We start from the raw sequence: 24,656 nt of genomic DNA, 5'->3' as shown, positions 1-24,656 counted from the left end.
ATTTCTCGTTGGGCCCTTGGTATAAATTACTCATTATCACAGGACAGAGGGAAGGAAGCTGCAGTTAAAGATTATTTTGATGCTGCCATGATCACATGTAGTCACCATTCCAAACCAAAAACCAACCCCACTGCCATCAAGTCGATTCTGACTCATAGCCACCCTGTAGGACAGAGAGAACTGCTCCACAGGGTTTCCAAGGAGCAGCTGGTGAATTTGAACTGCCGACCTTGTGGTTAGGAGCTGAACTCTTAACCACTACACCACCAGGATTCCGTATCCACCATGTTATTGTTGTTAGGTGCTGTCGAGTCGATTCCAACTCATAGCAACCCAGAAGGATGGTTAAACCCAGTATTCAAGTTAGAAACTAAGTTCTGAAGAAAATTTCCTTTGTTTTATTCCTCGTAGTTGGTTTGGAGCTTTTATATTCTTACATCATAATAATGGGGCACTGGAAGAAAAGAAGGCATCCCTGGGTGGCGCAAATAGTTAAGCACTCAACTACTAACCAAAAGGTTGGTCGTTTGAACCCATCCAGAGGCACCTCAAAAGAAAGATCTGGTGATCTGCTTCCAAAAGGTCACAGCATCAAAAAGCCTATGGAGTAGTTCTACTCCGCACACATGGGGTCACTGTGAGTTGGAATCGACTTAGCAGCAACTGGCTTGGGTTTCTTTTTTTTTGGCAGGGTGGAGTTTAGGAGAAGGGATAGCTTCTGTCATGACGCTGGCTGTGGACATGGAGGTTAGAATGAGAACTCTGTGCACAGTCACGAGACAGGGGCGTCTTTATCAGATGTTCCCTGGAAACTCAGGTCAATAGAAATGAACATCCTCTCCTTACTCCTCTCACACTCCCCAGGAGTCCAGAGCCTGGGGAAACCTTACAGTTAGTTCATTCTTTGTCTCCCGGGCTTTGAGTTAGATGTGACATTTTAGACTCGCTCTGTCTTTGGCTCTATGACCAAGGCCTCTTTTTAAGGAAACTGGTAACAAAAGAGAACATGCATAAGATGTGGTAGGAAATCCATATCTAAGGATTAATAAAGGCTGGCCATGTTTGGCCTTGACTGAAAGCAAAGTTTTCTCTGAGACTGATTTATATTTAGCTTCCTTCTGTTCTTTACAATTGGTAAAGCCAGCTACAGCAACACTTCTTTTGAAGTATTAGAAGGCCACAAGGAGAAGTGAAAAAGAGCACAGGATTTAAAGCAAGAAGAACCTAGCTCAAGCCAGCCACTTATGGGGCTGTGTGCCCTTGGGCAAGTTCTTTTATCCTCTCTAAGCTTCAGTCCTTTTATCTGTAAAATGGGGATAAAAATATCTAGCTCTTATCAAGAGTCTTTGTAAAGTCTAAGGTTTTATGTAAATGTTAGTTCTTATTTTGAACTCATTGAGCAAGGATGTAAGAAGGTCCTCAAATAGTAGGTGATACAGAGAAGAAAATGTCATTAATCAGAGTTTCAAGATGTGGATCATGTTCTCTGTTGTGATGTTGATTCTGTGGGTCTTCCATCAGCTGTCTTCGTCCCTTTTTACAGAAACATAAAGGGTAAAGGAGGTACCACACTAACATTTTAGCAAATGCAGGAATCACTGCCCTCTCCAGCATTCCTGGCAGGGGTCAGTCACCCAGTTTGGCTGGAACATTCCCACTGAGCATGCTGCCCCACATGGCATTCCATTCTGCTAGAAAAGTCTGTGCTGATGAAATGTGGACAGATAATGCTGGAAAGATAAACGAGTAACATTTGTGAAATTATTTGAACTCTTCAAAAGAAAAGACCCACACTGATTCCAGGGATTTTTGTTAAGATAATCAGAATTTTAAACCTGATATTTTGGTTGATTATCTGTTCTGACATTTTTGTTTCTTGGCCTTGGAGGGGGCTAAGAGAAAGGGTCCACTGACTTCATTTTTTTTTAATTAATAAAAATTAGTAAAGTGCAGGACACAGGTCAGTGTCCAAATGTGGCAACCCATCAGCCATCACTAAATGGTACCATCACCCTCCCCACAAGCATCCCCAGTCTCCACTCCGGTGGGTCGCAGGTCAGCCTCTGCAAAGCTCGGCACTCTGCACCCCCATCCAAACCTTGGCCATCTGCCCCTAAAATAAGGCTGTCACCCAACTATGTATTTGGTGCTGTGCAAACCACCAAGGATACAAGAATGAATGACCAAAGTACACCAGTTACTGGAATAAAATAACAGCCTTTGTAAGCTGACATCACTCTTAGATATTGCTTCAACATCAAAGGCAGAGCAACTGTTTCCAAAATATGCCTATGAAGGCTTAGAAAGCACTTGGTTATCACGTCACAAGCCCAGAACATGCTTTGAGGAGAGGCAAACTGATCATTTTTGAGTGGACCTAATGGTAGTTATGACTAAATTGATAGGTTGATAAGTCAAAAGAGATGATGGATCACGAGTAGGCCCTTTAGTTTAGTCAGATAACTCAAATACTACATTAAAACCAAAAAGAACCAAACCCATTGCCATCAAGTCTATTCTGACTCATAGCAACACTATAGGACAGAGTAGAACTGCCCCATACAGTTTCCACAGAGCAGCTGGTGGATTTGAACTGCTGACCTTTTGGTTAGCAGCCAAGCTCTTAACCACTGTGCCAAGAGATAATGACAATTATAATTATATCTTCTCTAGGGTTCATAACTTTTCACATTTGAAACTAATTCTGAAAAAAAAAATCATATTTCTACTAACTAAAAATAATACTCCAAAGTTTTAGGGGAAAAGAAGAACAGAAGAAAAGTCTGAGGAAGGGAGCTAGAGAAGGAACACAGTTCTTTAGGATCAGAAACTAACTAGCTAGAGATTGCCTTTGATAAATGGCAAGTTAAAAAAATTATACATCAGTAGAAAATATCCTGCTTACCCACCAAAAGAACTATTACCTCACCGGTACTTCACATCTCTAAAACATGATTTTGAATGTATTCTGAGCATTGTGCAATGTCTATAGATTATTGATTTCAATCAGCCATAAGACTAAAGGGCCAAGGGAAGACTTAAGTCCAGCGTCTTGGTTAGAATAAGATTAAACAGCAGCAACAATATATTTAGATCACAACAATAAAGATTTCAGGCAGTAAGAGAAAGCATATGTGAATTTGCCAGTTTGGAAATAGGGAAATGGAACCTTAAAACATTCAAGTTACTGACCCAAAACTGTGAGAATAGGAAATTAGTTCCAAAAAAACTGATTATATCATTTCAAAGGACCAGAACAGAAAGTCATTATTTTAATTTCATAAATCTTTTTCAATTTTCTCATTCACACTTGGTAGATGAAGCGCTAATGCTTTGGGCACTGGAATCCTTGAAATCTTATAACCATGCCCTCATGGTCAATTTGACAGACTCTACTAAACTGGTTTTCAAATGAAGACAAGAACTAAAGGAATTCCTACTCTGTAAAGACAGGATTATTCTGATTTCCTCACCAACCTCACAGTTTTCCAGGAATATGTACAGGAAGTTACAATGCCAAAGTATGAAATAGAGCTAGTTTCATAACCAGGATGAATTATGGCTAATTCTCCCACTGTAAACAATGGGTTGTTCAAATCTGAACTCCCCAGACAGCCAATTCAGGCCTGGCTTTCCAAGTACTTCATTTAAACAGGCAGATATCTGGGGACATTAGAAGGTTTGCGGAGCCTTTTGCCAGGAGGAATAGAGCTAGAGGGTAGTGGGTCTTTGGAGAGACTGATGCTGCTTCAAAGAAAAGAGAAGTTAACACTTGCTACATTTTTTTACTCTGGAATTCAAATGTTCTGCATTTTGAAATAGAATGAATGTTCTCTAACGGTTTAGTTCAAACATTTTTCAGGTTGGAACTACCACCCTTCCTTGGACGTGTTCATTCTTAAGCATTTCCATGCTGGCACTGAATATTGCATTTCTTACACTCTTGCCGAAACTCACATATACCTATCATGACTTACTCCTGGCTTCGTAACCTGTCACATTTCCAGGTAGCTTTCATTTGGTTGTGGCCTTTTTATCCCCACCCTGATTTGTCTGATTTTTGTTTGCTTGCTTGCGTGTAACAGGCAATCTCTCTTGCACAACCATAAAGACGTTCCTGATTCCTACTCTTCTCTCACAAGCTCCAGAGATAAGATATATTCACCAAACTAATCCTTGGACATAATCTAATGCTTAATACGCTGACATTTTACTATGTCAGCAATTGTAGTATCTGGGAAGGTCACATGATCACTATAGCTCCGCTTTTCTAGCCTGAACTAATGTTAATTTTTTTTTCCTTAACAAATCTAAATAAGAATTCTAGGGGAAAAGAGGCCCTAAGTTCTATGTAAATAAAAAGAAAATGAAAGAAAAATGGTCCTATGGCTGAAATAGAATTTAGTGCTAGGGCCCAGACGTCATTGCAACAGTGATTTAAAATAATTTAAGGACCGAATTCTCAAACAATCGGGTGAGAGGAGCGCTAATCAGCCTCATCAGTCCAACGAACAATTAGTAAAAGACCACCAAGTGGAAGCCTTGGGCTGGACCCTGAGCAGTGCCAAGAAACGTCACTGGGAAGTAACTGCTGAGGCAGGGACACAGTGTTGACACTGCACGACACAGTCTGTGTGTGAGGGGGGAGGCTCCACATACAGGCCTCCACTCCTTGGGGAGGGCATTAGGGAAGACATCCTTTCACGAGAGTTACCTGAATCATAAGACTAACCTAGCTGGGAAAATTGGAATTCTCTTGCACACACTGAGTGAGCAGTCAGAGGGACCAAGTTTACCCCACTGTGGTGGCTGAAGAAGTTTGTGACTTATTGTAAATTGTGACTTAAATGTCTTCAATGTCTTAAAAATAACATTGTGCTTAAGGGTCTTCAGTGTCTTAAAAATAACGTATGAGATGTTTGTCTGTTTGGTGGTATATGTTTATACTTATTATTCACTTGCTTATTGCTTGTTCTTCTGCAGAACGCCCTGGCTAAAGCCGCTGTGGCAGAACTTGCCACGCTGTACAACACCAAGTATACATATGGCCCCGGAGCTACAGCAATCTGTGAGTCTTGGCTTCAGAACTGTGCAAAGAAACCACAGGCCTAAGATGCCGACAGACGGTCGCCAGAGCCTCTCCTTTCTGATTGTCTAAACTCCCTTTCGAAATGGTTGCAGTGTGGCTTCTGCCAGTCTATAAATTTTTATGTAATGTGTAATCAGAATTCTATTCAGAAAAGGGGAAAAAATATTCCTATCAACCACGGAGACATTTGCTGTTTGTAAGCCCTGGTGGCGCAGTGGTTAAGAGCTCAGCTGCTAACCAAAAGGTCACAGCAGTTCAAGTCCACTAGCTGCTCCTTGGAAATCCTATGGGCAGTTCTACTCTGTCCTATAGGGTCACTATGAGTCGGAATCGACTCAATGGCAATGAGTTTAAGCATTTATCAAGCATGTACTGCATGGCAAGCCCTCACTGGGTGCAAGAGGAGAAAGGAAGGAAGGATGGAAGACAAGCAAGAAATAAGGAGGGAGAGAGGGAGACCAGCACAGTCTTCAAAAGACTCCACAGTAGGGAAGCAGTAGGAAAGCAGGAAAAGTAAACTGTCAACTGGAATACAGGGCACTAAGTACTGTAACAAAAAGATGGACAAGGAAAGAGGACGCCCAAGAGCCATCCAGCCCAGTCCAGGAGTACCAAGGATAACTTCCCGGGAGTAACAACACAGAGCTTTATCTTCTAGGACAATTGCAGGAAGAAAGCATACAGGGAGGATTTTTCTGGCTAGACAGACAGCAGGTACAAGGGCTACTTGAGGAGTATGCCACCTCTGAGGGATAGACTCAGTCCCTCTGATCACTCACTCACTGTGTGCAAGGAAATGGCAAGAGACACCCAACAAGAGAGTTAGGAAGGGGCTAGACCCCAGAGCCTTGATGCTGCAGAGTTCAGATTGCATTGGGAAGGCACCTCCCATGTGTCCTGTTTTCAGTTTCGACTTGTATTTTCTTTGGCTTCACACAATTTCTTTCCATCCCAGATCTGAAAGGAATAGAAGTATACACAAGAAAAAAGTCCCGGTCCTGTGATCATGTACCCTCCAGGGCGTTTAGAGAGCCTCCAATCCTGAGGAATTTTTTTTTTTTTTAAGCTTTAATTTTCTGTATTCCTGTCATTTTTTTAAACTGCTGTGACTCGGAAGGGGTAGACTGTCTTCTGAAGGGTGTTGTAGCAGAAATAACACACCTATTTATATATAGAAAACTTCCCGTATGTCATATTCAGGCTAGTTCAATGAGGTTTCTTATTCTATTATACTGTAAGGCCTCGGAGGGCTGGGGCTACGTGTTTTTCCTGGCATCTCCAGAGTTGAGCTTATGATTTGCTGCTCAGTGGGGGCTATACAATTGTTAACGGAATGAATGAATGCTTAATCTAGGTGGAGTGATACCATAACTCTTACTGAAGATTTAAAAATGAATGAATGCCTAGACTATTCCAGGTCCTATGCTATACAAACACGAACGTACAGCCTGCCCTCAAGCTCCCCCAACTTCATCACTGAGCAGTTTCTGAAGGTTTGGAATCCTCTCCTCTCACCTATTCAGCAAACAGCCTTCCTTATTTTCCTAGGAGATAAGGAATTAAATTTTCCAGAATTTTTTCCAGAAATTCAGTTTTATAAATAAATTACATACAATACCATTTACCATAGCCTACATGTACACTGAGAATTTTACATCATAAATTATATATTTTCTGAGATATTAAACACATCTTTCCCACAAAGTAGGCTTAGAGGTAAGATGAGGCTATTTTTTTTTTAACTGTCCCTACATCCTTTATGATCCTGTTAACTAGAAAATGGGCCAACCTATAATATTTTGCAGTCGAGCCCTAGTGGCACGGTGTTTAAGAGCTTGGCTGCTAACCAAAAGGTCAGCAGTTCGAATCCACCAGCTGCTCCTTGGAAACCTTATGGGGCAGTTCTACTCTGTCCTATAGGGTTGCTATGAGTCAGAATTGACTCAACAGCAATGGGTTTGGGCTTGGTTTTATAATATTTTGCACAGTGAAATCTTAGCAGTTATAAAAAGGATGCTAGCATTTTTTAAATCTACTTTCTAGATTCAAACTTTTTTTTCCCCCCTGCTTGTTTCCACATACCAGATCCTGCTGCAGGGGGCTCTGATGACTGGGCTTTTGACCAAGGAATCAAATATTCCTTCACCTTTGAACTCCGGGATACAGGCAGATACGGCTTTGCGCTCCCAGAGTCCCAGATCCAGCCAACCTGTAAGGAAACGTTGCTGGCCGTCAAGTACATTGCCAACTACATCCTGAAACATCTGTACTAGTCCAGAGCGCGAGAGGCCAATGACAGCCTTATTTCAAAATGCTCGATCTTCATTCTTTTTCTATCCTGAATTCTTATTTTTGTTTGCACGAATGTTTTCCAGACCCCAATCTTTCTTTAAAGCTTCTGGATCTATTAAACTACTTGGATCTTTTAATATTGAGCATAATAAAAATGAGTCATTATACTTGGAAAACCTGAAGATTGTCTAACCTGGGACTTGGGGGAATGGTGTGGACAAATGAAGAAGTAGGCATGTACTAGGCGATGATGTGATTGGCTGCAGAGGCGCTAAGGTTGGCCAATACCAACTGACAGCAGAGATACACAGATTAGAATGGGAGGCTTATGAGTAAGACAAAATATAAGGGAAAATTTAAATTTGTAAAATGCACCCCATCTTTGAGTATCTTTCATCTCAGCTCACTCAAGTTATCTTAAGAGGTGTCTTCTGCATGCCAAGCACTTTGCTAAGCGACTGAGGACAGAGCAATGATAACATTTCTGCCCTCAATGGGCGTATAAGCCATTGGAGAAGACAGACATTAAACAAATAATTAATGATTTAATTAAGAATATGCTAATTAATGGAGCCCTGGTGGCACAGTGGTTAAGAGCTCAGCTGCTAACCAAAAAGTCAGTCCTATAGGGTCGCTATGAGTTGGAATTGACTCGATAGCAATGGGTTTGGTTTGGGTTTTGGGAGCAGCTGGTGGATTCGAACTGCCGACCTTTTGATTAGCAGCCGTAGCTTTCAACCACTGGGTGACAAAGTCCCCAGTAATTAATAATTTAACTTACATTATGAAGTAATTAATTAATAATTTAACTTAAACATTAAGCCAATTGGAAACCCTGGTGGCTTAGTGGTTAAGAGCTCAGCTGCTAACCAAAAGGTCGGCAGTTTGAATCCATCAGCTGCTCCTTGGAAACCCTATGGGACAGTTCTACTCTGTCCTGTAGGGTTGCTATGAGTCAGAATCAACTCGACGGCCCCTAACAACAACAATAACAAGACAAACATTTGACTGACGTTAACTGCTGTTAGGTAAGAACCACACCTAACTGTTCTGACTTACATACAAATTTCACTTAAAGACAGATTTAGGGACAAAACTCCTTCATAACCTAGGGGCTGCCTGTAATGGTTTGAAAGTTGTCAAGCCAAAGAATGATTAATTACGTTAATTGTCCGCTAGATGGTAGCAGTGTAACTGCTACAACTTGTCAAGCAATCATCTTCAAAATAATTTAGTAATATATCACTTAAAGAGACACAGAAAGAGAGACCATCAAGTACAAAAAAAAAAAAAGAAGAAGAAGACTCTATGAAGTCTTTGGCAGTATTGACGTATAATAAACAATAGATGTAAATCAGCTAAATTATCTTTCCCCCCATTCTGTTGACTTTATATCTGTGATGTGAACTGGAAGGCTAACTCACCCATAGTTACCTGAATGAAGTTATCCTGCTGGAGGTATATCTTTCCATTCCATTGCATTCCCCTGCCTCTGGGGGATAACATCAACCCCTAAGCAGAGATGTCATGTGGGTGGACCACAAAGAACCCTTTAAAGTCCTAAGTTGAGTGCTTTAAAATCAAAATTAGGAATATACATAGGCTTTTCTAAAATACCAAGGAATATTTAAGGATAAGACTAAAGCCTAGGAAATCAAATACGCAAATTTTCTCATTTAAAACCACGTGTATCCAAGATATCCTGCACGTGAAGCATTTTTATTATAACTTCTACTGTGACAGTTAATAGCTAGCTTGCTGGGGAGAGCCACTTGTCTGAGCTAACTTGAGGGGAGAAAAAGAGCAAAAGTCTGCCTTAGTCCTTGCCTCTGCAACAGTGCCTGGCACCCTCCTGCCTGGCTGACCAGAGACTGCTGAGGGTCCCTGCCCAGCCTCGCCCAGCCTTGCCCACGCAGAAGCCCCGGCTCCTCTTCTCCTCCCCCACCAGCCACCCGCCGCGCTCCTGACCTCACTCCCACCCTGAGAGCCCAGGACAGGCTCTGAGACCTTCTTCCAGGTCCAACCTCTCATCTCCCCAAAGCGACAATTAACCAACAGCACACGGTTGGCCCCTGAGTCCTTCCTTTCTCAAACGGTGTGTCTAGAAAACAGCAGGACTGGTTTTTCAGTCTGGACTATGGAATTCTTCTTACATATCTAGAATCCCATCCCCTGTGTTCATCTGCTTTGGCCAGCTCACTAAAACACATTGGTCAGAGAGAGACTTCAGGCCTAGAAAAAGGGAAGGGGGAAACATGGCAAGTAATGTCGGGGTCAGATAGGGTCTTGATGTGCTTCTTAGGTGAACAGGGAGTCACTCGTTTTCTTCCCCGGCCTGACACAGCCTGGGTCACACACCCACTTATTTGTCCAGAAATACCACATTTGCCGCAGCTAATTAAGACAAGTCTCTCTGCAACATTTTGCAGGGCAGTTTGGTTTCAATGCTAAGAATCCCACAGCCACAACTAAGGGTGACAAATTTTTCTTGCAGTATATCCTTTATGAGATATCTACAAGTATTCCAGGAATAACCATTGGATTGGATTGGAAGGCGGAGAATTATCTGAAAGATTCTAGTAGATCACAAGAAAACTTCCATTTTCTAGGACATTTCTTTTGTTGCGAGAATGTTTGAAAAATAATAAAAAAGCATCGCTAAAAAAATAAAATGATATTTTTACACTATTGCTAGACATGGACTACTACAAAAATCCTAGGATTGCAAAGCTCCAAAAAAGATGGAAAACTGTTGCCGTGTGATGCATTAAATTTTAAACTTCTTTTTAAAGAGATTAATTTAACCTATGAAACATCACAGTCTTACATAGTCAATTCTAAAATGATATGGTGTCTAACAACCATTCATCCTACTCCACACACATGCCAAGACCCTGTATAAACCTTGATGCAGTAATACAAGGTTGCACTGAAGTATGTCTGCCAAGAAATAGCACCCGTTCTGAGGAAAAGCTCCAGAACATTCTTGAAATCCATCTATTGTACTTTTCTTCAGAGGCTGGATGGATTGGGGAGGAGGAGTGGGAGGGTCTCAATGCATCCCATGTGGATGTCCTATTCCAGAAAGAAGGAACTGTTAGCATGCAACAGATACTAAGAAGATGAGGAAAGACTTTTATTTACCATCAGAGACTTGACCTGAGAGATACCAGGGTCCTCAAACATTTACCTAGATCCCCAAGTAAAACAGAAATGAATGTGTGCTTCCTACTTGCCCTATAAAAGCCTTCTCACAGTTTTAAAACCAGTCACACAGAAAAAGGCTTTAAGGTTGACAAAGCAATGTTATAACATTAAAAATTTTTTTTTTACTGATATAGTCCACATTAAAACAAATACAGAGAGAGGTTTTGCCACTAAAAGTCACAACCACCACTGTAATCTACCACATGATATGTGTGGATACTCATCAGTTCTGCTGTCTGGCAATTGCCAACTGTAAGTTTCTGTTTATAGAACCAGACAATTTTATCAACAGCCTAGACGGCAGGGGCTTTTTTTTTTTTTTTTTTCTTTTGAAGTAATACCATGTGCAAAGTCACTTAGACAGGTTATCTCATTTAACCCTCACAGTCGCTTGTTAGAGTCACATTGCTGTTATGTTGTTGTTGGTTGTCTTCAGTTGATTTCAGCTCATAGCGACCCCATGGGACAGAACAGAACTGCCCCATTGGGCTTTCCAGGCTGCAGTTTCCATGGGAGCAGATTGCCAGGTCTTTCTTCCATGGAGTGGCTGGTGGGTTTGAACTGCCAACCTTTTGGTTAGCAGCTGAGCACTAAACCATTGCGCCAGTAGGGTTCCTTAAGAGTCACTTTAGCATCCCCATATTACAGATGAAGAAACCAAGGCCCACAGTGACTAAGCAGTCTGCTCAAGGTAACGTAGCTAGTGTTTGGGAGACAATCTGTGCTTGAAAAAAAAACAAACCTGTTGCCGTCAAGTTGATTCCGACTCATAGTGACCCTAAACGACAGGGTAGAACTGCCCCACAGGGTTTCCAAGGAGTGGCTGGTGGATTCGAACTGCTGACCTTTTGGTTAGCAGCCAAACACTTAACCACTGAGCCACCAGGGCTAATTCCAAACTCAAACTCTTTCTCATTGTGACATGATCTTGTTGTTGTTCAGTGTGGTTGAGTCAGTTCCGACTCATAGCCACCCTGTGTACAACAGAACGAAACACTGCCCAGTCCTGAGCCATCCTCACAATCCTTGCTATGTTTGAGCCCATTGTTGCAGCCACTGTGTCAATCCAACTTGTCGAGAGTCTTTCTCTTTTTTGATACCCTCTCCCTTACAAAGCACGATGTCCTTCTCCAGGGACTGGTCCCTCCTGATAGCATGTCCAAAGTATATAATACAAAGTCTCGCCATCTTTGCTTCTGAAGGTCATTCTGGCTGTGCTTCTTTAAAGATAGATTTGTTTGTTCTTCTGACAGTCCATGGTATGTTCAATATTATTCACCCACACCATAATTCCAAGGTATCAATTCTTTGGTCTTCCTTATTCATTGTCCAGCTTTCCAATGCATATGAGGTAACTGAAAATACCACGCCTTGCACACCTTTGTCCTCAAAGGGACATCTTTGCTTTGTAATAATTTAAAGAGACCTTTTGCAGCAGATTTGCCCAATGCAATATATCGTTTGATTTCTTGACTGCTGCTTCCATGGGCATTGACTGTGGATCCAAGTAAAATGAAATCCTTAACAACTTCAGTATTTTCTCTGTTTATCATGATGTTGCTTATTGGTCTAGTTGTGGGGATTATTGTTTTCTTTAGGTTGAAATGTAATCCATACTGAAGGCTGTAGTCTTTGATCTTCATCAGTAAGTGCTTCAAGTCCTCTTCACTTTCAGCCACAGGGATGGACTACTCAATAAGCAAGGTAAGCATGTGTCATGGATTGAATTGTGTCCCCCAAAAATATCTGTCGACTTGGCTAGGCCATGATTCCCAGTATTGTGTGATTGTCCACCATTTTATCATCTGATATGATTTTCCTGTGTGTTGTAAATCCTGTCTATGATGTTGATGAGAGATGGGATTAGCAGCAGTTATGTTAACGAGGCAGGACTCAATCTACAAAATTAGGTTGCGTTTTAAGCCAATCTCTTTTGAGATGTAGAAGAGAGATGCTAGCAGAGAGACATGGGGACCTTTTACCACCAAGAAAGCAGCACTGGGAGCAGAGTGTGTCCTTTGGACCTCAAGTTCCTGCACTGAGAAGCTCCTAGCCCAGGGGAAGATTGATGACAAGGGCCTTCCTCCAGAGCCTACAAGGAGAAAAAGCCTTCCTCTGGAGCTGATGCCCTGAATTTGAACTTCCAGCCTACTAGACTATGAGAGAATAAATTACTCTTTGTTAAAGCCATCCACTTGTGGTGTTTCTGTTATAGCAGCACTAGATAACTAAGATAGCATGTGCTTAGGACATCAACAAAACAAGGGTACCAGCTGTCCAAAGCAAAGACCCACAGATGCCAAGCAGACAGGACATAAGGGAAAACGAGCACCACTGTGGAAGGGAACTGGGAGGGCACTAAATGAAATTAATATCATTTTATAAATTTTGTATATGATAACAATTATAATTTCATTTTCATTTTGGACCGATCGGGTATAAGCCCACATTCACTTCTGTCTTGTCGACCACATGAGAACACACCAGAGGCACAATGATCTCGTGACTCATGACGTTATCTGGTCCTGCAAAAAGCAAACCAAAACCGTCTTCAGATTGAACATACCCTTGTATTTTTATCTTGCTCTCTGAGATCACTCTCGCCCCCGTCGGGCATCAGCAGTAGTCCAGCGAACTGTGAAGACGCAGCATCAAAGGATGGAAAGTGAGTGCTCAAGTTCTTGAGTATTATTTCTGGAGAAAAAACACTGGTGGAGATCTGGGAAGGGCCCACCAACAAACATCGCATGACAAACGAGTGAAATTCTTTCCAATTGCCTTGGAAGTACTAGTTCTTTTGACCATCTAAGACCTGAAGAACAAAATTCCATGCTCCACATCAATTTTTTTTTTTACTTACAAATTTTCAAACATACATTTTTCTGTGACATCCAAATTTGAATGTAAATTTTATTTTATAAATTTTACTTGTTTTATAAATTTTGTTTATTTTCAATTATTCCAACTTATTTGCTATCTTAGAACCAAGTTTAAAAAGTGACATAATTTTATATCCAGGTAAAATGAAATAGCAACAACTAAGTGGAGCACAAAAATGAAAGCCTGCAGAAGATGAAAAGAAAAGGGTTTGTGAATCCCTAAAGACAATTCCGAAATTAACTGGCTTTTTAAAACACAATGACTCAGAAGAGACTTCTTCTGTTGAACACTAGAGTTTAATGGGTGAAAATTGTTGTACTAGTACTGCTAGTGCTGAAATTACTAATAAAAAAAAAAAAAGTTGCCGTCGAGTTGATTCCAACTGATAGCAATACGAATATAACAGAATCATTCCTTGCTGTAGCAAAAAATTTAATAATGGTGTAGGAAGTGAAACTATTCTAGAATCTGAAATTGTCACATCTGCAGACCCTATAAATAACAGAAATACAGATCCTGCTTTGTGGAATAATTTTTCTTCTAATAATGTAAATCAATGCATTGAAAGTATGGACAACATCACAGTGGACCACTTGAAAATTTGTGTCGAAAATTTCTGGACTGTAAACAAACAAGGTTCTGTAGCCAGAATATATTTCTAGGATGTGAAGCTAATGGTAAAAATTGTAAATTAAATTATTATAAATTAAAATTACAATAATGATTCAAGAAAGAAGATACACCACTGGTCTTACCCTGTCTGGAGCAAGGGAGTATGAAGAAAACCAAAGACACAAGAGAAAGATTAGTCCAAAGGACTAATGGACCACAACTACCATAGCCTCCACCAGACTGAGTCCAGCACAGCTAGATGGTGCCCAGCTACCACCATCGACTGCTCTGACTCTGACAGGGATCACAATAGAGGGTCCCAGAGAGAGCTGGAGAAAAATGTAGAATAAAATTCTAACTCACGCACACACACAAAAAAAAAGACCAGACTGACAGAGACTGAAGAAACCCCAAGACACCCTTATAGCTCAGTACTGAAGTCACTCCTGAGGTTCACCCTTCAGCCAAAGATTAGACAGGCCCATAAAACAAAATGAGACTAAATGGGCACACCAGCCCCGGGGCAAGGACAAGAACGCAGGAGGGGACAGGAAAGCTGGTAATGGGGAACCCAAGGTCAAGAAGGGGGGAGTGTTGACATACCATGAGGCTGGCAACCAATGTCACAAAACAACGTGTATTGTTTAATGAGAAACTAGTTTGCTCTGTAAACCTTCATCTAAAGTACAATCAATAAGAAAGACTCAATTCATTATCCTTATTATGTATGGAAGTAGATATTGTTTGGCAGCTTAATTGTGATGAAATCATTGAAGAATTTATAAGAGCAAAGAATAGAAAAAAATGTTTTTAATTATAACATGTTAGAGATGAAAGATCTACCTAAAGATAAAATAATTTGTTATAACATTTGTTTTCTAATCATTAAATTTTCTTTTATGACATCTTTTCATTTGTTCATTTATAATTATAGCATTTATTACAAAACAAGCATCAAAATTGAAGTATTAGCCATTTAAAGCAAAATTGGTGAAAGTTAATTTTTCGTTGTGGGAGATCAACAAAATTTTACATTGATTATCGATACAACTAAGTTCACTGACTCCTTTTCTTTGTTGTGGAATATGTGGAATATTCTTTTTGTAGAAAATGTGGTATGTAGTAAAAATCTTAGCACCCAGCATCTACTAAAAATTTTATAATACAGGTCATCTCATCCGCTGAAATGGCATACACCACTTTTGCATTCAATTGCTGATACTACAGTTACATTGAAAAAGAAGTCATATCATGGATAGCTAAAAGACATTCTCACACACACACACACACACACACACACACACACACATATGTATATAACTCACATATCCCATTTCAATGTGTGAGTAAGCAGAGGACGGGCCACCACAGATTATCACTGTTCAGGGCCCTTACATGCCTTAATCTAGCCTTGTTCAGCAAGCAATTTGTGATATCTGCATATCGCAGGTTGTTACTGAATATTCCTCCAACCCTGATATCACGTTCTTTTTCATATAGTGCAGCTTCTCAGATTATTTACTCAGCATACAGATTGAGTGGTATGGTGAAAGGATGCAACCCTGATGCACACCTTTCCTGATTTTAAACCACACAGTATCCCCTTGTTCTGTTAGCATGAGCACAATTAACTGTTCTGGAATTCCCATTCTTTAAAATGTTATCCATAACTTGTTAGGATCCACACAGTCAAATGCGTTTGCATAGTCAATAAAACACAGGTAAACGTCTTTCTGGTATTCTCTGTTTTCAACCAAGATCCATCTGACATTAGCAATGATATCCCTTGTTCCACGTCCTCTTCTGAATCCTGCTTGAATTTCTGGCAGTTCCCCACTGATGTACTGCTGCAACTGCTTTTGAATGATCTTCAGCAGAATTTTACTTGCATGTGATATTAATGATATTGTTAGATAATTTCCACATACTGTTGGACACCTTTCTTTGGAATGGGCACAAATATGGATCTCTTCCAGTCAGAAGGCTAGGTAGCTGTCTTCCAAATCTCTTGGCATAGATGAGTTAGTGAGCACTTCCAGCTTTACATCACAATTGGTATTCCATAAATTCCTGGAGGTTTGTTTTTCAACAATGCCTTCAGTGCAGCTTGGACTTCTTCCCTCAATACTGTCGGTTCTTGATCATATGCTACCTCCTGAAATAGCTGAACATCGACCAATTCTTTTTGATGCAGTAACTCTGTGTATTCCTTCCATCTTCCTTTGATGCTTCCTGCGTCGTTCAATATTTTGCCCATAGAATCCTTCAGTATTGCAACTCGAGACTAGAATTTTTTTCTTCAGTTCTTTCAGCTTGAGAAATGCTGAGTGTGTTCTTCCCTTTTGGCTTTCTAACTCCAGCTCTTTGCACATTTTATTATGATATTTTACTTTGTATTCTCGAGGCGCCCTTTGAAATCTGTTCAACTCTTTTACTTTATCATTTCTTTCTTTCACTGTAGCTACTCTACCTTCAACTGCAAGTTTCAGAGTCTCTTCTGACATCCATTTTTGTCTTTTCTTTCTTTCCTGTCTTTTTAATGACTTTTGCTTTCTTCATGTATAATGTACAATGTCCTTGATGTCACCCCACAACGACTCTGGTCTTTGGTCGTTAGTGTTCAATGCATCAAATCTATTTTTGAGATAATCTCTAAATTCAGGTGAGATATATTCAAGGTTGTACTTTGGCTCTCGTGGACTTGTTTTAATTTTCTACAGCTTTACCTTGAACTTGCATATGAGCAAATGATGGTCTGTTCCACAATTGGCCCCTGGCCTTGTTCTGACTGATGATATTGAGCTTCTCCATCATCTCTTTCCACAGATGTAGTCGATTTGATTCCTGTATATTCCATCTGGCAAGGTCCACCTGTATACTCGCTGTTTATGTTGTTGAAAAAAGGTATTTCCAATGAATAGGCCATTGGTCTTGCAAAATTCTATCATGTGATCTTCTGCATCATTTCTAACAATGAGCCCATATTTTCCAATTAATGATCCTTCTTCTTTGTTTCCAACTTTTGCATTTCAATCACCTGTAATTATCAATGCATCTTGATCGCATGTTTGATCAATTTCAGACTGCAGAAGTTGGTAAAAAATCTTCAATTTCTTCATCTTTGGCCTTAGTGGTTGGTGCATACATTTGAATAAGTCGTATTGACTGGTCTTCCTTGCAGGCTTACGGATATTATCCTGTCACTGACAGCACTGTACTTCAGGACAGATCTTGAAATGTTCTTTTCAACAATGAATGTGATGCCGTTCCCCTTCAATTTGTCATTCCCGGCATAGTAGTCCATATGGCTAATTCAAAATGGCCAATATCAGTCCATTTCGGCTCACTAATACCTAGGACACCATCTTCAAGTGTTCCGTTTCATTTTTGACAACTTCCAATTTTCCTAGATTCATGCTTCAAAAACTCCACTTTCCAATTATTATTGAATGTTTGCAGCTGTTTCTTCTCATTTTGAGTTGTGCCACATCAGCAAATGAAGGTTTCAAAAGTTTTATTCCATCCACAACATTATGGTCGACTGTACTTTGAGGAGGCAGCTCTTCCCCAGTCATAACTTGAGTGCCTTCCCACCTGTGGGGCTCATCTTCTGACACTATATCAGACAATGTTCTGCTGCTATTCATAAGGTTTTCACTGGCCAATTTTTTCAGAAGTGGATTGCCATGTCCTTCTTCCCAGTCTTTCTTAGTTTGGAAGCTCTGCTGAAACCTACCCACCATAAGTGACCCTGCTGGTATTTGAAATACCAGTGGCGTAGCTTCCAGCATCACAGCAACACACAAGCCACCACAGTAAACAAACTGACAGATGAGTGGTGGAAAACATTCTTAGACAAAAACAATGGAACAAGCTTTTCCTTTGGGAATTTTGAAGAATATTGAATACACCATGGACTGCCAAAAGAATGAACAAATCTGTCTTGGAAAAAAGTACAACCAGAATGCTCCTTACAAGCCAGGATGTCAAGACTGTGTCTCACATAATTTGGACATGTTATCAGGAGATATCAATCCTTGGAAAAGAACACCATGCTTGGTAAAGTAGAGGATGAGCAAAGAAGAGGAAGACTCTCAATGAGATGGACTGACACAGCGGCTGCAGCAATGGGCTCAAGTGTAACAACAATTGTGAGAATGGGGCAGAACTGGCAGTATTTCGTTCTGTTGTACATAGGGTTGCTAGGAGTCGGAATCAACTCAATGGTACCGAACAACAACAGTTCTGATGAGCTTACCTAAGGTCAGGAACATAAAGGCATTTGTAAACCTCTCTCATCTGTACCTGCGGAGCTGGGGAAGGGGAACCCTTGGGAGGATGAAAGAAAGTCCTGTTGTATCCCACACTATGAGAGCGAGGGAATGAAGTAGCTGCTGCTTTACATGTAATGAGGCATCTCCCCCAAAACATTCAAGTGATCACAAAAACATACAACCATGACTCTGAAGAGTTTCATATGTGATCATCTGTACATGTGCCAAAGTGAGGAAGTAATTTTTAATAGGAAATTTTAAAAATTTACCTGAGTACATAAATTTACTCACTTTGTCAGGTAAAGTACGGCTCTAGGTAAAGCTGTTGCCTTCTCCCAAATAATCCATGATTAGCTGAGTTGTGTTTCTGACTGCAAATCCCCAGAGACTGTTAAAAATGATCTATAAATGGCTTTCATTAATTCAACCTTCAAAAAGCATTTTGGGGGGGCACCTACAACATCCAGTTTCTGAAGACAACATCCCATGAAGAAACATTTGAGCTTTGATATTATCTTGTGTCAGGTTACCAATGAGGACAGAGGGAGGAGAAGGGGATAGTAGTGGGGATAAGGGTGCTTAGCTTTTCCTATAATGTTCATTTCTTCACAAAGAGAGGTACAGAGCAAATATGGCAAAAAATATTACCATCTTAAAATCTAGATGGTGAATGCATTAATGTTGTCCATAGTACTTACAGTATTTTTAGTATATGCAAAATATTTTGCAATTTAAATGCTTTTAATTTAACAAATTACATCTAGTTGCTAAAACGTATATTACATTAGGTTTCTCACATTATTAAGAACCATCCACCAAGGTCCTATGGCTAGACACCCAAATACATCTCAGGCAACAAGTGCAAATTTAAAACTAATTCCTTCCATCATTCATCTCAGGCATAGTGGAAGAGTAGTACTTTAGGACAAACAGAACTGAGTTCAAATCCCAGCTCTGTGAACATACTAGCTCTGCCACCTCAGGCGAGTTACTTGCTAAAGTAACTTGTCTTCCATCCTTCATCTGTAAAATGGGCATTCCCTATTGTAAAATGTATGCTAGTAGCATGGCCATGTGCTTGCCACTCTGTGGGCATCAAGGGTTAGTACCGTACCCTTCTTCTCCTTCCCCAGCTAGAAATCTGGAAGGGGAGGAGATAGTTCATCCAACACAAGGCCAAGAGGAAATCAGCTGCTCCTCACGATAAGAGCTGGCTGAGGCATAAAACTGGCTGAGGGCCTTGAGGCCAGCAAAGAAGAATCATGAGGTTCATCCTGCTGGTGGGTTTGATCGCTACCACCCTTGCGATTGCTCCTCTCCGCTTTGACAGGTAAATCTCACTGCCCTGTCTTCCAGTCTTCTGTGCGGGAAGAGGATTAAGGAATGTTTCTTTACCATTCACGTTTTTCATCTTTTATGTTCTTAAAGGGAAAAGGTGTTTCGTGTGAAGCCCCAGGATGAAAAACAAGCAAACATCATAAAGGACTTGGCCAAAACCAAGGAGGTAAAGTATTGAGAAGGATATTTTATCATTTCTTTCTGTTCTCTAAAAGTTGCCAGTCCCTTCTTCTTCTTCTTTTTTTAACACCCATGACCCTTTCCTAGAGCAAGTCCCTTTTAAAAGGAAACTCTTAAAGTTAGGTCAGCCTTTAAGAGCCAATCAAGGAGATGCTGTTGTGTCAATTCCGACTCATGGCAACCCCATGTGTGTCAAAGTAGAACTGCTCCACAGAGTTTTCAATAGCTGATTTTTCAGAAGGAGATCACCAGGGCTTTCTTCTTGATGTGCCTCTGGATGGGTTTGAACCACCAACCTTTCAGTTAGCAGCCAAACACTTAACTGTGCGCACCAGTCAGGGACTCCTTAAAATCCAAAGGGCTAAAATAGTTACTGTAGACTTTATTCAGCTGCACTATACACCAGGCACATTGTGTCAGCCACCTTGCATATGTCATTTCAAATTCTCCAACAGATTAGCAATGTTGGTTTTACAATACCCATTTAAAAACAGAGATAAAGTTCAGAAACAGTAAATTAAATGCCCAAGATTACACATCAGAGAATCTGAGATTAATTCTAGTCACATCCCCCTTTATCAGCCACATCAAATCAATCAAATGTTCTGCCTATTCTAATTCCCACATGTTTCTCAAATCTGCAGTTTTCTTCTCCATTCTACTACCATTGCTCAGTTCATGTCCTCATTACTTCTTACCAGGACGATTTCAATAGCCCCTTGACTAGTGTTTGTGGTTCCAGTACCGCTTCCCCTAAAGCCAAGTCCACACTGCAACCTGAGTGCTCTCTCTAAAAGCTGACAAGCATATTTCTCCACTTAAAGCTCTTTAGTGACAGGCAGCGTAGGATTGAAAGAGCATGGATGAGAGACAAATTCTTAGGTTCAAATCTCAGCTCTACACTAGCTCTGTTGCCTTAGGCAAGTTACTTAACCACACTGGGTCTCAATTTTCACCTCTGTAAAATGGGGATAATTATCATACCTACTTCATAAGATTGTTATAAAGATTAAGTGACTCAATACAAATCCCTAGGTGGTGCAGATGGAGCCCTGGTGGTGCAGTGGTTAAAAGCTCAGCTGCTAACCAAAAGGTCAGCAGTTCAAATCCACTAGCCACTCCTTGGAAACCCTATGGGGCAATTCTACTCTGTCCTATAGAGTCGCTATGAGTTGTAATCGACTCGATGGCAACAGGTATGGCATAGTACAGGTAGGTGGTGCAAACAGTTAACAAGCTCAGCTGCTAACCAAAAGGATGTAGGTTTGAGTCTATTCAGAGGCACCTCAGAAGAAAGTCCTTGTGATCTACTTCAAAAAAATCAGCCATTGAAAATCCTATGAAGCATACTTCTACTCTGACACACATGGAGTCGCCATGAGTTGGGACTGACTTGATAGAAACTGGTGGTACTGGTAATATTTGTGGAGCTCTCAGAAGCAAGTCTGGCCATGATAAGCACTGTGGAGATGTTTCCTATTGGTGTGGCATTCAAAGCCCTCATGATCTAAACTCTGCCAGACTCTCCAGCCCCCTGTCCTCCCATCCTCCTCCTCACTTTCCACACTCTGGGAACACCAAACACCCACCAGCTTTGGTCCTTCACACCTTTTCTCACAAGGATTGTGTTTCTCCACCTTTTTAAATGGCTAACTCCTCCTTATTCTTCAAGACCTAGCTCAGGCAGCATTTCCTACAAGGAGCCTTCTCTATCGACTCTTGTGACCCCGTTTGTTTCCCTGTCCTCCATAATCACCCTATGCTTGCCCCCGGCATTGGGTGGCCTTTTGGAAACACGCATTTATGCCTCTGCCTTCGACATGAAGCCTCTCGTTTTTCATAAGTCCTTTACTAGCCTCTATTACCATGGCGCCCAGGTCTGTGCCTGGAGCTTATAAACAGTCACGAAAATGCACTGACCTCTACAATCCTGTGCCACATCACCCCGTTAGAACAGAGGAATTGCTATTGTGATCAGATGGCCCTGCCTACCTCTCCTTTAAATCATACACCTCTCATATATCCAGTTCATGTTATAGCATTTTGATCAAAATAAACAGAGAGACTGTATGGTTCAGAATAGCATCATATTGCCACATCATTGATTGAACTTGAGGTAGTGAGAGATGCAACTAAGAAACAGCCGGCCTGACTTAGACACAGTCACAAGCTTGGTATGACCGGTGGAAAGTGAGCTTTCCCCACATTTGCCAGGTTGGAGAGGCGTACTTCTCTTGGTTTAACAAATTGAGAGTGATTTTAAAGAACCACAAGAATTGGAATCTTCTCAAAGTTTCTTTTTTTTTGTTTTAAAACCTAAATACTTACTTCTGGGACCATTCACCAAATCTCTGAAATTCCCAGCTAGGGGAAGAGAGAGAGAAAGGAATGAGCAGTTGTTTGATGCCTGCCTGTCCCAGACCTATTTAACTTCCACAGCGCTCCCAATGGAGTCATGTTAGCCCCATTTTTTAGGGGAGGAGATTGAAATTCAAAAAATATCAGTTACTTGCCCAAGGATATACTGCTAGAAAAACGGCAGAGCTGGGAGGTTATGGCATCTGTTGGATACAAACCTTCCAGGAATTCCAGAGTCTACAGGGGCATCTGGTCTTGAGGGCTGCCTGAGGGGAATTTAATCTAAATTCTCAATTAAAGCCAGATGCTCTAGCTAAATCAATCATGAAACAATCCCAATCAACCCCAAACTGGTGGGAGAAAACAGATTAGCCAAAAGTTGACCATTCTTTCCACATTATAGATACTATGTCTTAAAAAGGGAGCTCTGGTGGCACGTTGGTTAAGCACTCTGCTGGTGGTGGTTCGAACTCATGGGAGAAAGATGTGGCAGTCTGCTTCCATAAGTCTTGCAGCCTCAGAAACCCTACGGGGCAGTTCTACCCTTTCCTATAGAGTCGCTATGAGTCGGAATCGACTTGATGGCAATGGGTTTGGTTTTTTGGGGCGGTTATGTCTTGAAAAAGTTACCAGCATAAATGGTTTCTTACCCATTCCCTAATATTCAATATTTTTAAAATGTATTTGCAAAAAATCTCACAAGGAGAGGGCCCATACCTTGGTCACCACTGAAACCCAAATTTCATGGTGATGACATATAATCATTTCTAATAAATATATGTTGGGTGAGCAAGCAAATAACTGCGACTAACACTGAATTCTCCTTGGCAGCTTGACTTCTGGTATCCAGATGCCACCCACCATGTAACTGCTAACAAGATGGTGGATTTCCGAGTGAGTGAAAACAACTCCCAGTCCATCCAGTCTGCCCTGGAACAAAATCAAATGCACTATGAGTAAGTCCTATGTATATATTCCAATGTGTTGTATAGTCAGAAGTTACTGGAGTCTTGAAATGGAGAGAAAAGTTTTGTTGGGTGCTTGCAAGTTGATTTTGGCTCATAGCGACACCATGTGTGCAGAGTAGAATTGCTCCATAGGGTTTTCAAGGCTGTGACCTTGCAGAAGCAGATCGTCAGACCAGTTTTCCTAGATGGCTCTGGGTGTATTCGAACAATCAACCTTTCAGCTAGTAGTCAAGCGTTTAGCCATTTGTGCCACCCAGGGACTCCTGAGCAAAGTATTACAATGGAACTAATTTTTAATTCAACCCAAAAAACTTAAAGTTCTTTAACTGTAAGAGAAAATTCACAGTTACTGCCAAACAGACTATTAAGTCCTGCTTATAGAGGTAACACAGCCCTGGTGGCACAGTGGTTAAAAGCTCAGGCTGCTCGCCGAAAGGGCAGCAGTTCAAATCCATCAGCTGCTCCTTGGAAACCCTATGGGACAGTTCTATTCTGTCCTTTAGAGGGTCACTATGAGTCCGAATCGACTTGATGGCAATGGGTTTGGGTATTTGTTGTTTTTTTTTTTTATAGAGGCAATGAGATCAGACTTGGAACTCAACTTCCATCTTAGATTTGTTCTGATCTGCAAGAACATGACAATGACCTACATCTGTCATATCTCCAAAAGCCAGTTGCTCATAGGTGGGAGCCCACATGAGCACATGGGTGGTTTAACATACATCATCATTACCGGCAGGTAATGCGCCCAGAGCTCACGAGCTACCAGTGATTACCAGCACCATGTTCAGACATTTAAATTTCCCTGATACATAAAAGGAGGCCCCCAAAATGGGGCTTACCATTAAGTTAGGGATATAGGAACGTGAAATAGATAATAAATAAGTCATTCTTTATGAAAGAAATTCTCCCTCTGAGAAAGCAAAGGCAAAGCAGGAAGCAAGACAGAAATTAAAGAGATGAGAGAGAATCTCAAAGAGCCCACTGTGTGGAATGAGTCATTCTGGCCCTGTAGAGAAATAAGGGAAATCTAGAATTTATTGAGCACCAATCATGGGCCAGGCACAGTTCTGGGCCCTGGGGAAATGAAAGGAGCCCTAACAATGAGTATCCCAAATCAACATGTAATTTAAAAAACAAAGTGTGGTTTTATGCTTTCAAACATTTAGAGGTTTGTTGTTCCGGGGAGTCCTGTTTTAACTCCATTAGCCCTCACCATCCCAAGATGCCCCTCTTTATTAAGACTTTCACCCCTCAAAACACGGCTAAGCACTAGTTTTTTTGTTTGTTTGTTTGAACTTGCTATTTCTTGCCTCCACTACCTAACTCAGTACTTTAACTCAAAAGTCCCTCTTACTCTGGCTGGCACAATCAAAGATCCCGCTGAAGTTGGGGATTTTATCCTGCAGAGTGGGATTTACTGCTGCTCATCACATCTAGTTTGTATTTACAGTACTG

At 41.0% G+C, this 24,656-nt stretch overlaps 2 protein-coding genes and 1 long non-coding RNA gene across 3 annotated transcripts in view; 2 read left to right on the top strand and 1 right to left on the bottom strand.

The window, feature by feature from the left end:
* The window catches only part of CPB1 (carboxypeptidase B1), a 33,838-nt gene extending 26,476 nt beyond the window's left edge, over positions 1-7,362 (top strand). Inside the window, exons 10-11 of the mRNA XM_004379204.1 lie at positions 4,984-5,068; positions 7,175-7,362. Of these exons, the coding sequence (XP_004379261.1) occupies positions 4,984-5,068; positions 7,175-7,362 (273 nt within the window). The remainder of the gene's footprint in view (positions 1-4,983; positions 5,069-7,174) is intronic.
* Positions 1-24,656, bottom strand: part of LOC111821074 (uncharacterized) — a 52,423-nt gene that overhangs the window by 12,169 nt on the left and 15,598 nt on the right. The window lies entirely within an intron of this gene.
* CPA3 (carboxypeptidase A3) overlaps positions 19,567-24,656 on the top strand; it is a 31,214-nt gene continuing 26,124 nt past the window's right edge. Inside the window, exons 1-3 of the mRNA XM_004379203.2 lie at positions 19,567-19,684; positions 19,783-19,858; positions 23,062-23,186. Of these exons, the coding sequence (XP_004379260.1) occupies positions 19,617-19,684; positions 19,783-19,858; positions 23,062-23,186 (269 nt within the window). The 5' untranslated portion in view covers positions 19,567-19,616. The remainder of the gene's footprint in view (positions 19,685-19,782; positions 19,859-23,061; positions 23,187-24,656) is intronic.

This window comes from Trichechus manatus, unplaced genomic scaffold (genome assembly GCF_000243295.1).
Source record: "Trichechus manatus latirostris isolate Lorelei unplaced genomic scaffold, TriManLat1.0 scaffold00062, whole genome shotgun sequence".
In the NCBI taxonomy this organism is placed as follows: Eukaryota; Metazoa; Chordata; class Mammalia; order Sirenia; family Trichechidae; genus Trichechus; species Trichechus manatus.
The sequence above is the reverse complement of the archived record's forward strand: the minus strand, read 5'-3'. Positions and strand labels throughout refer to the sequence as shown.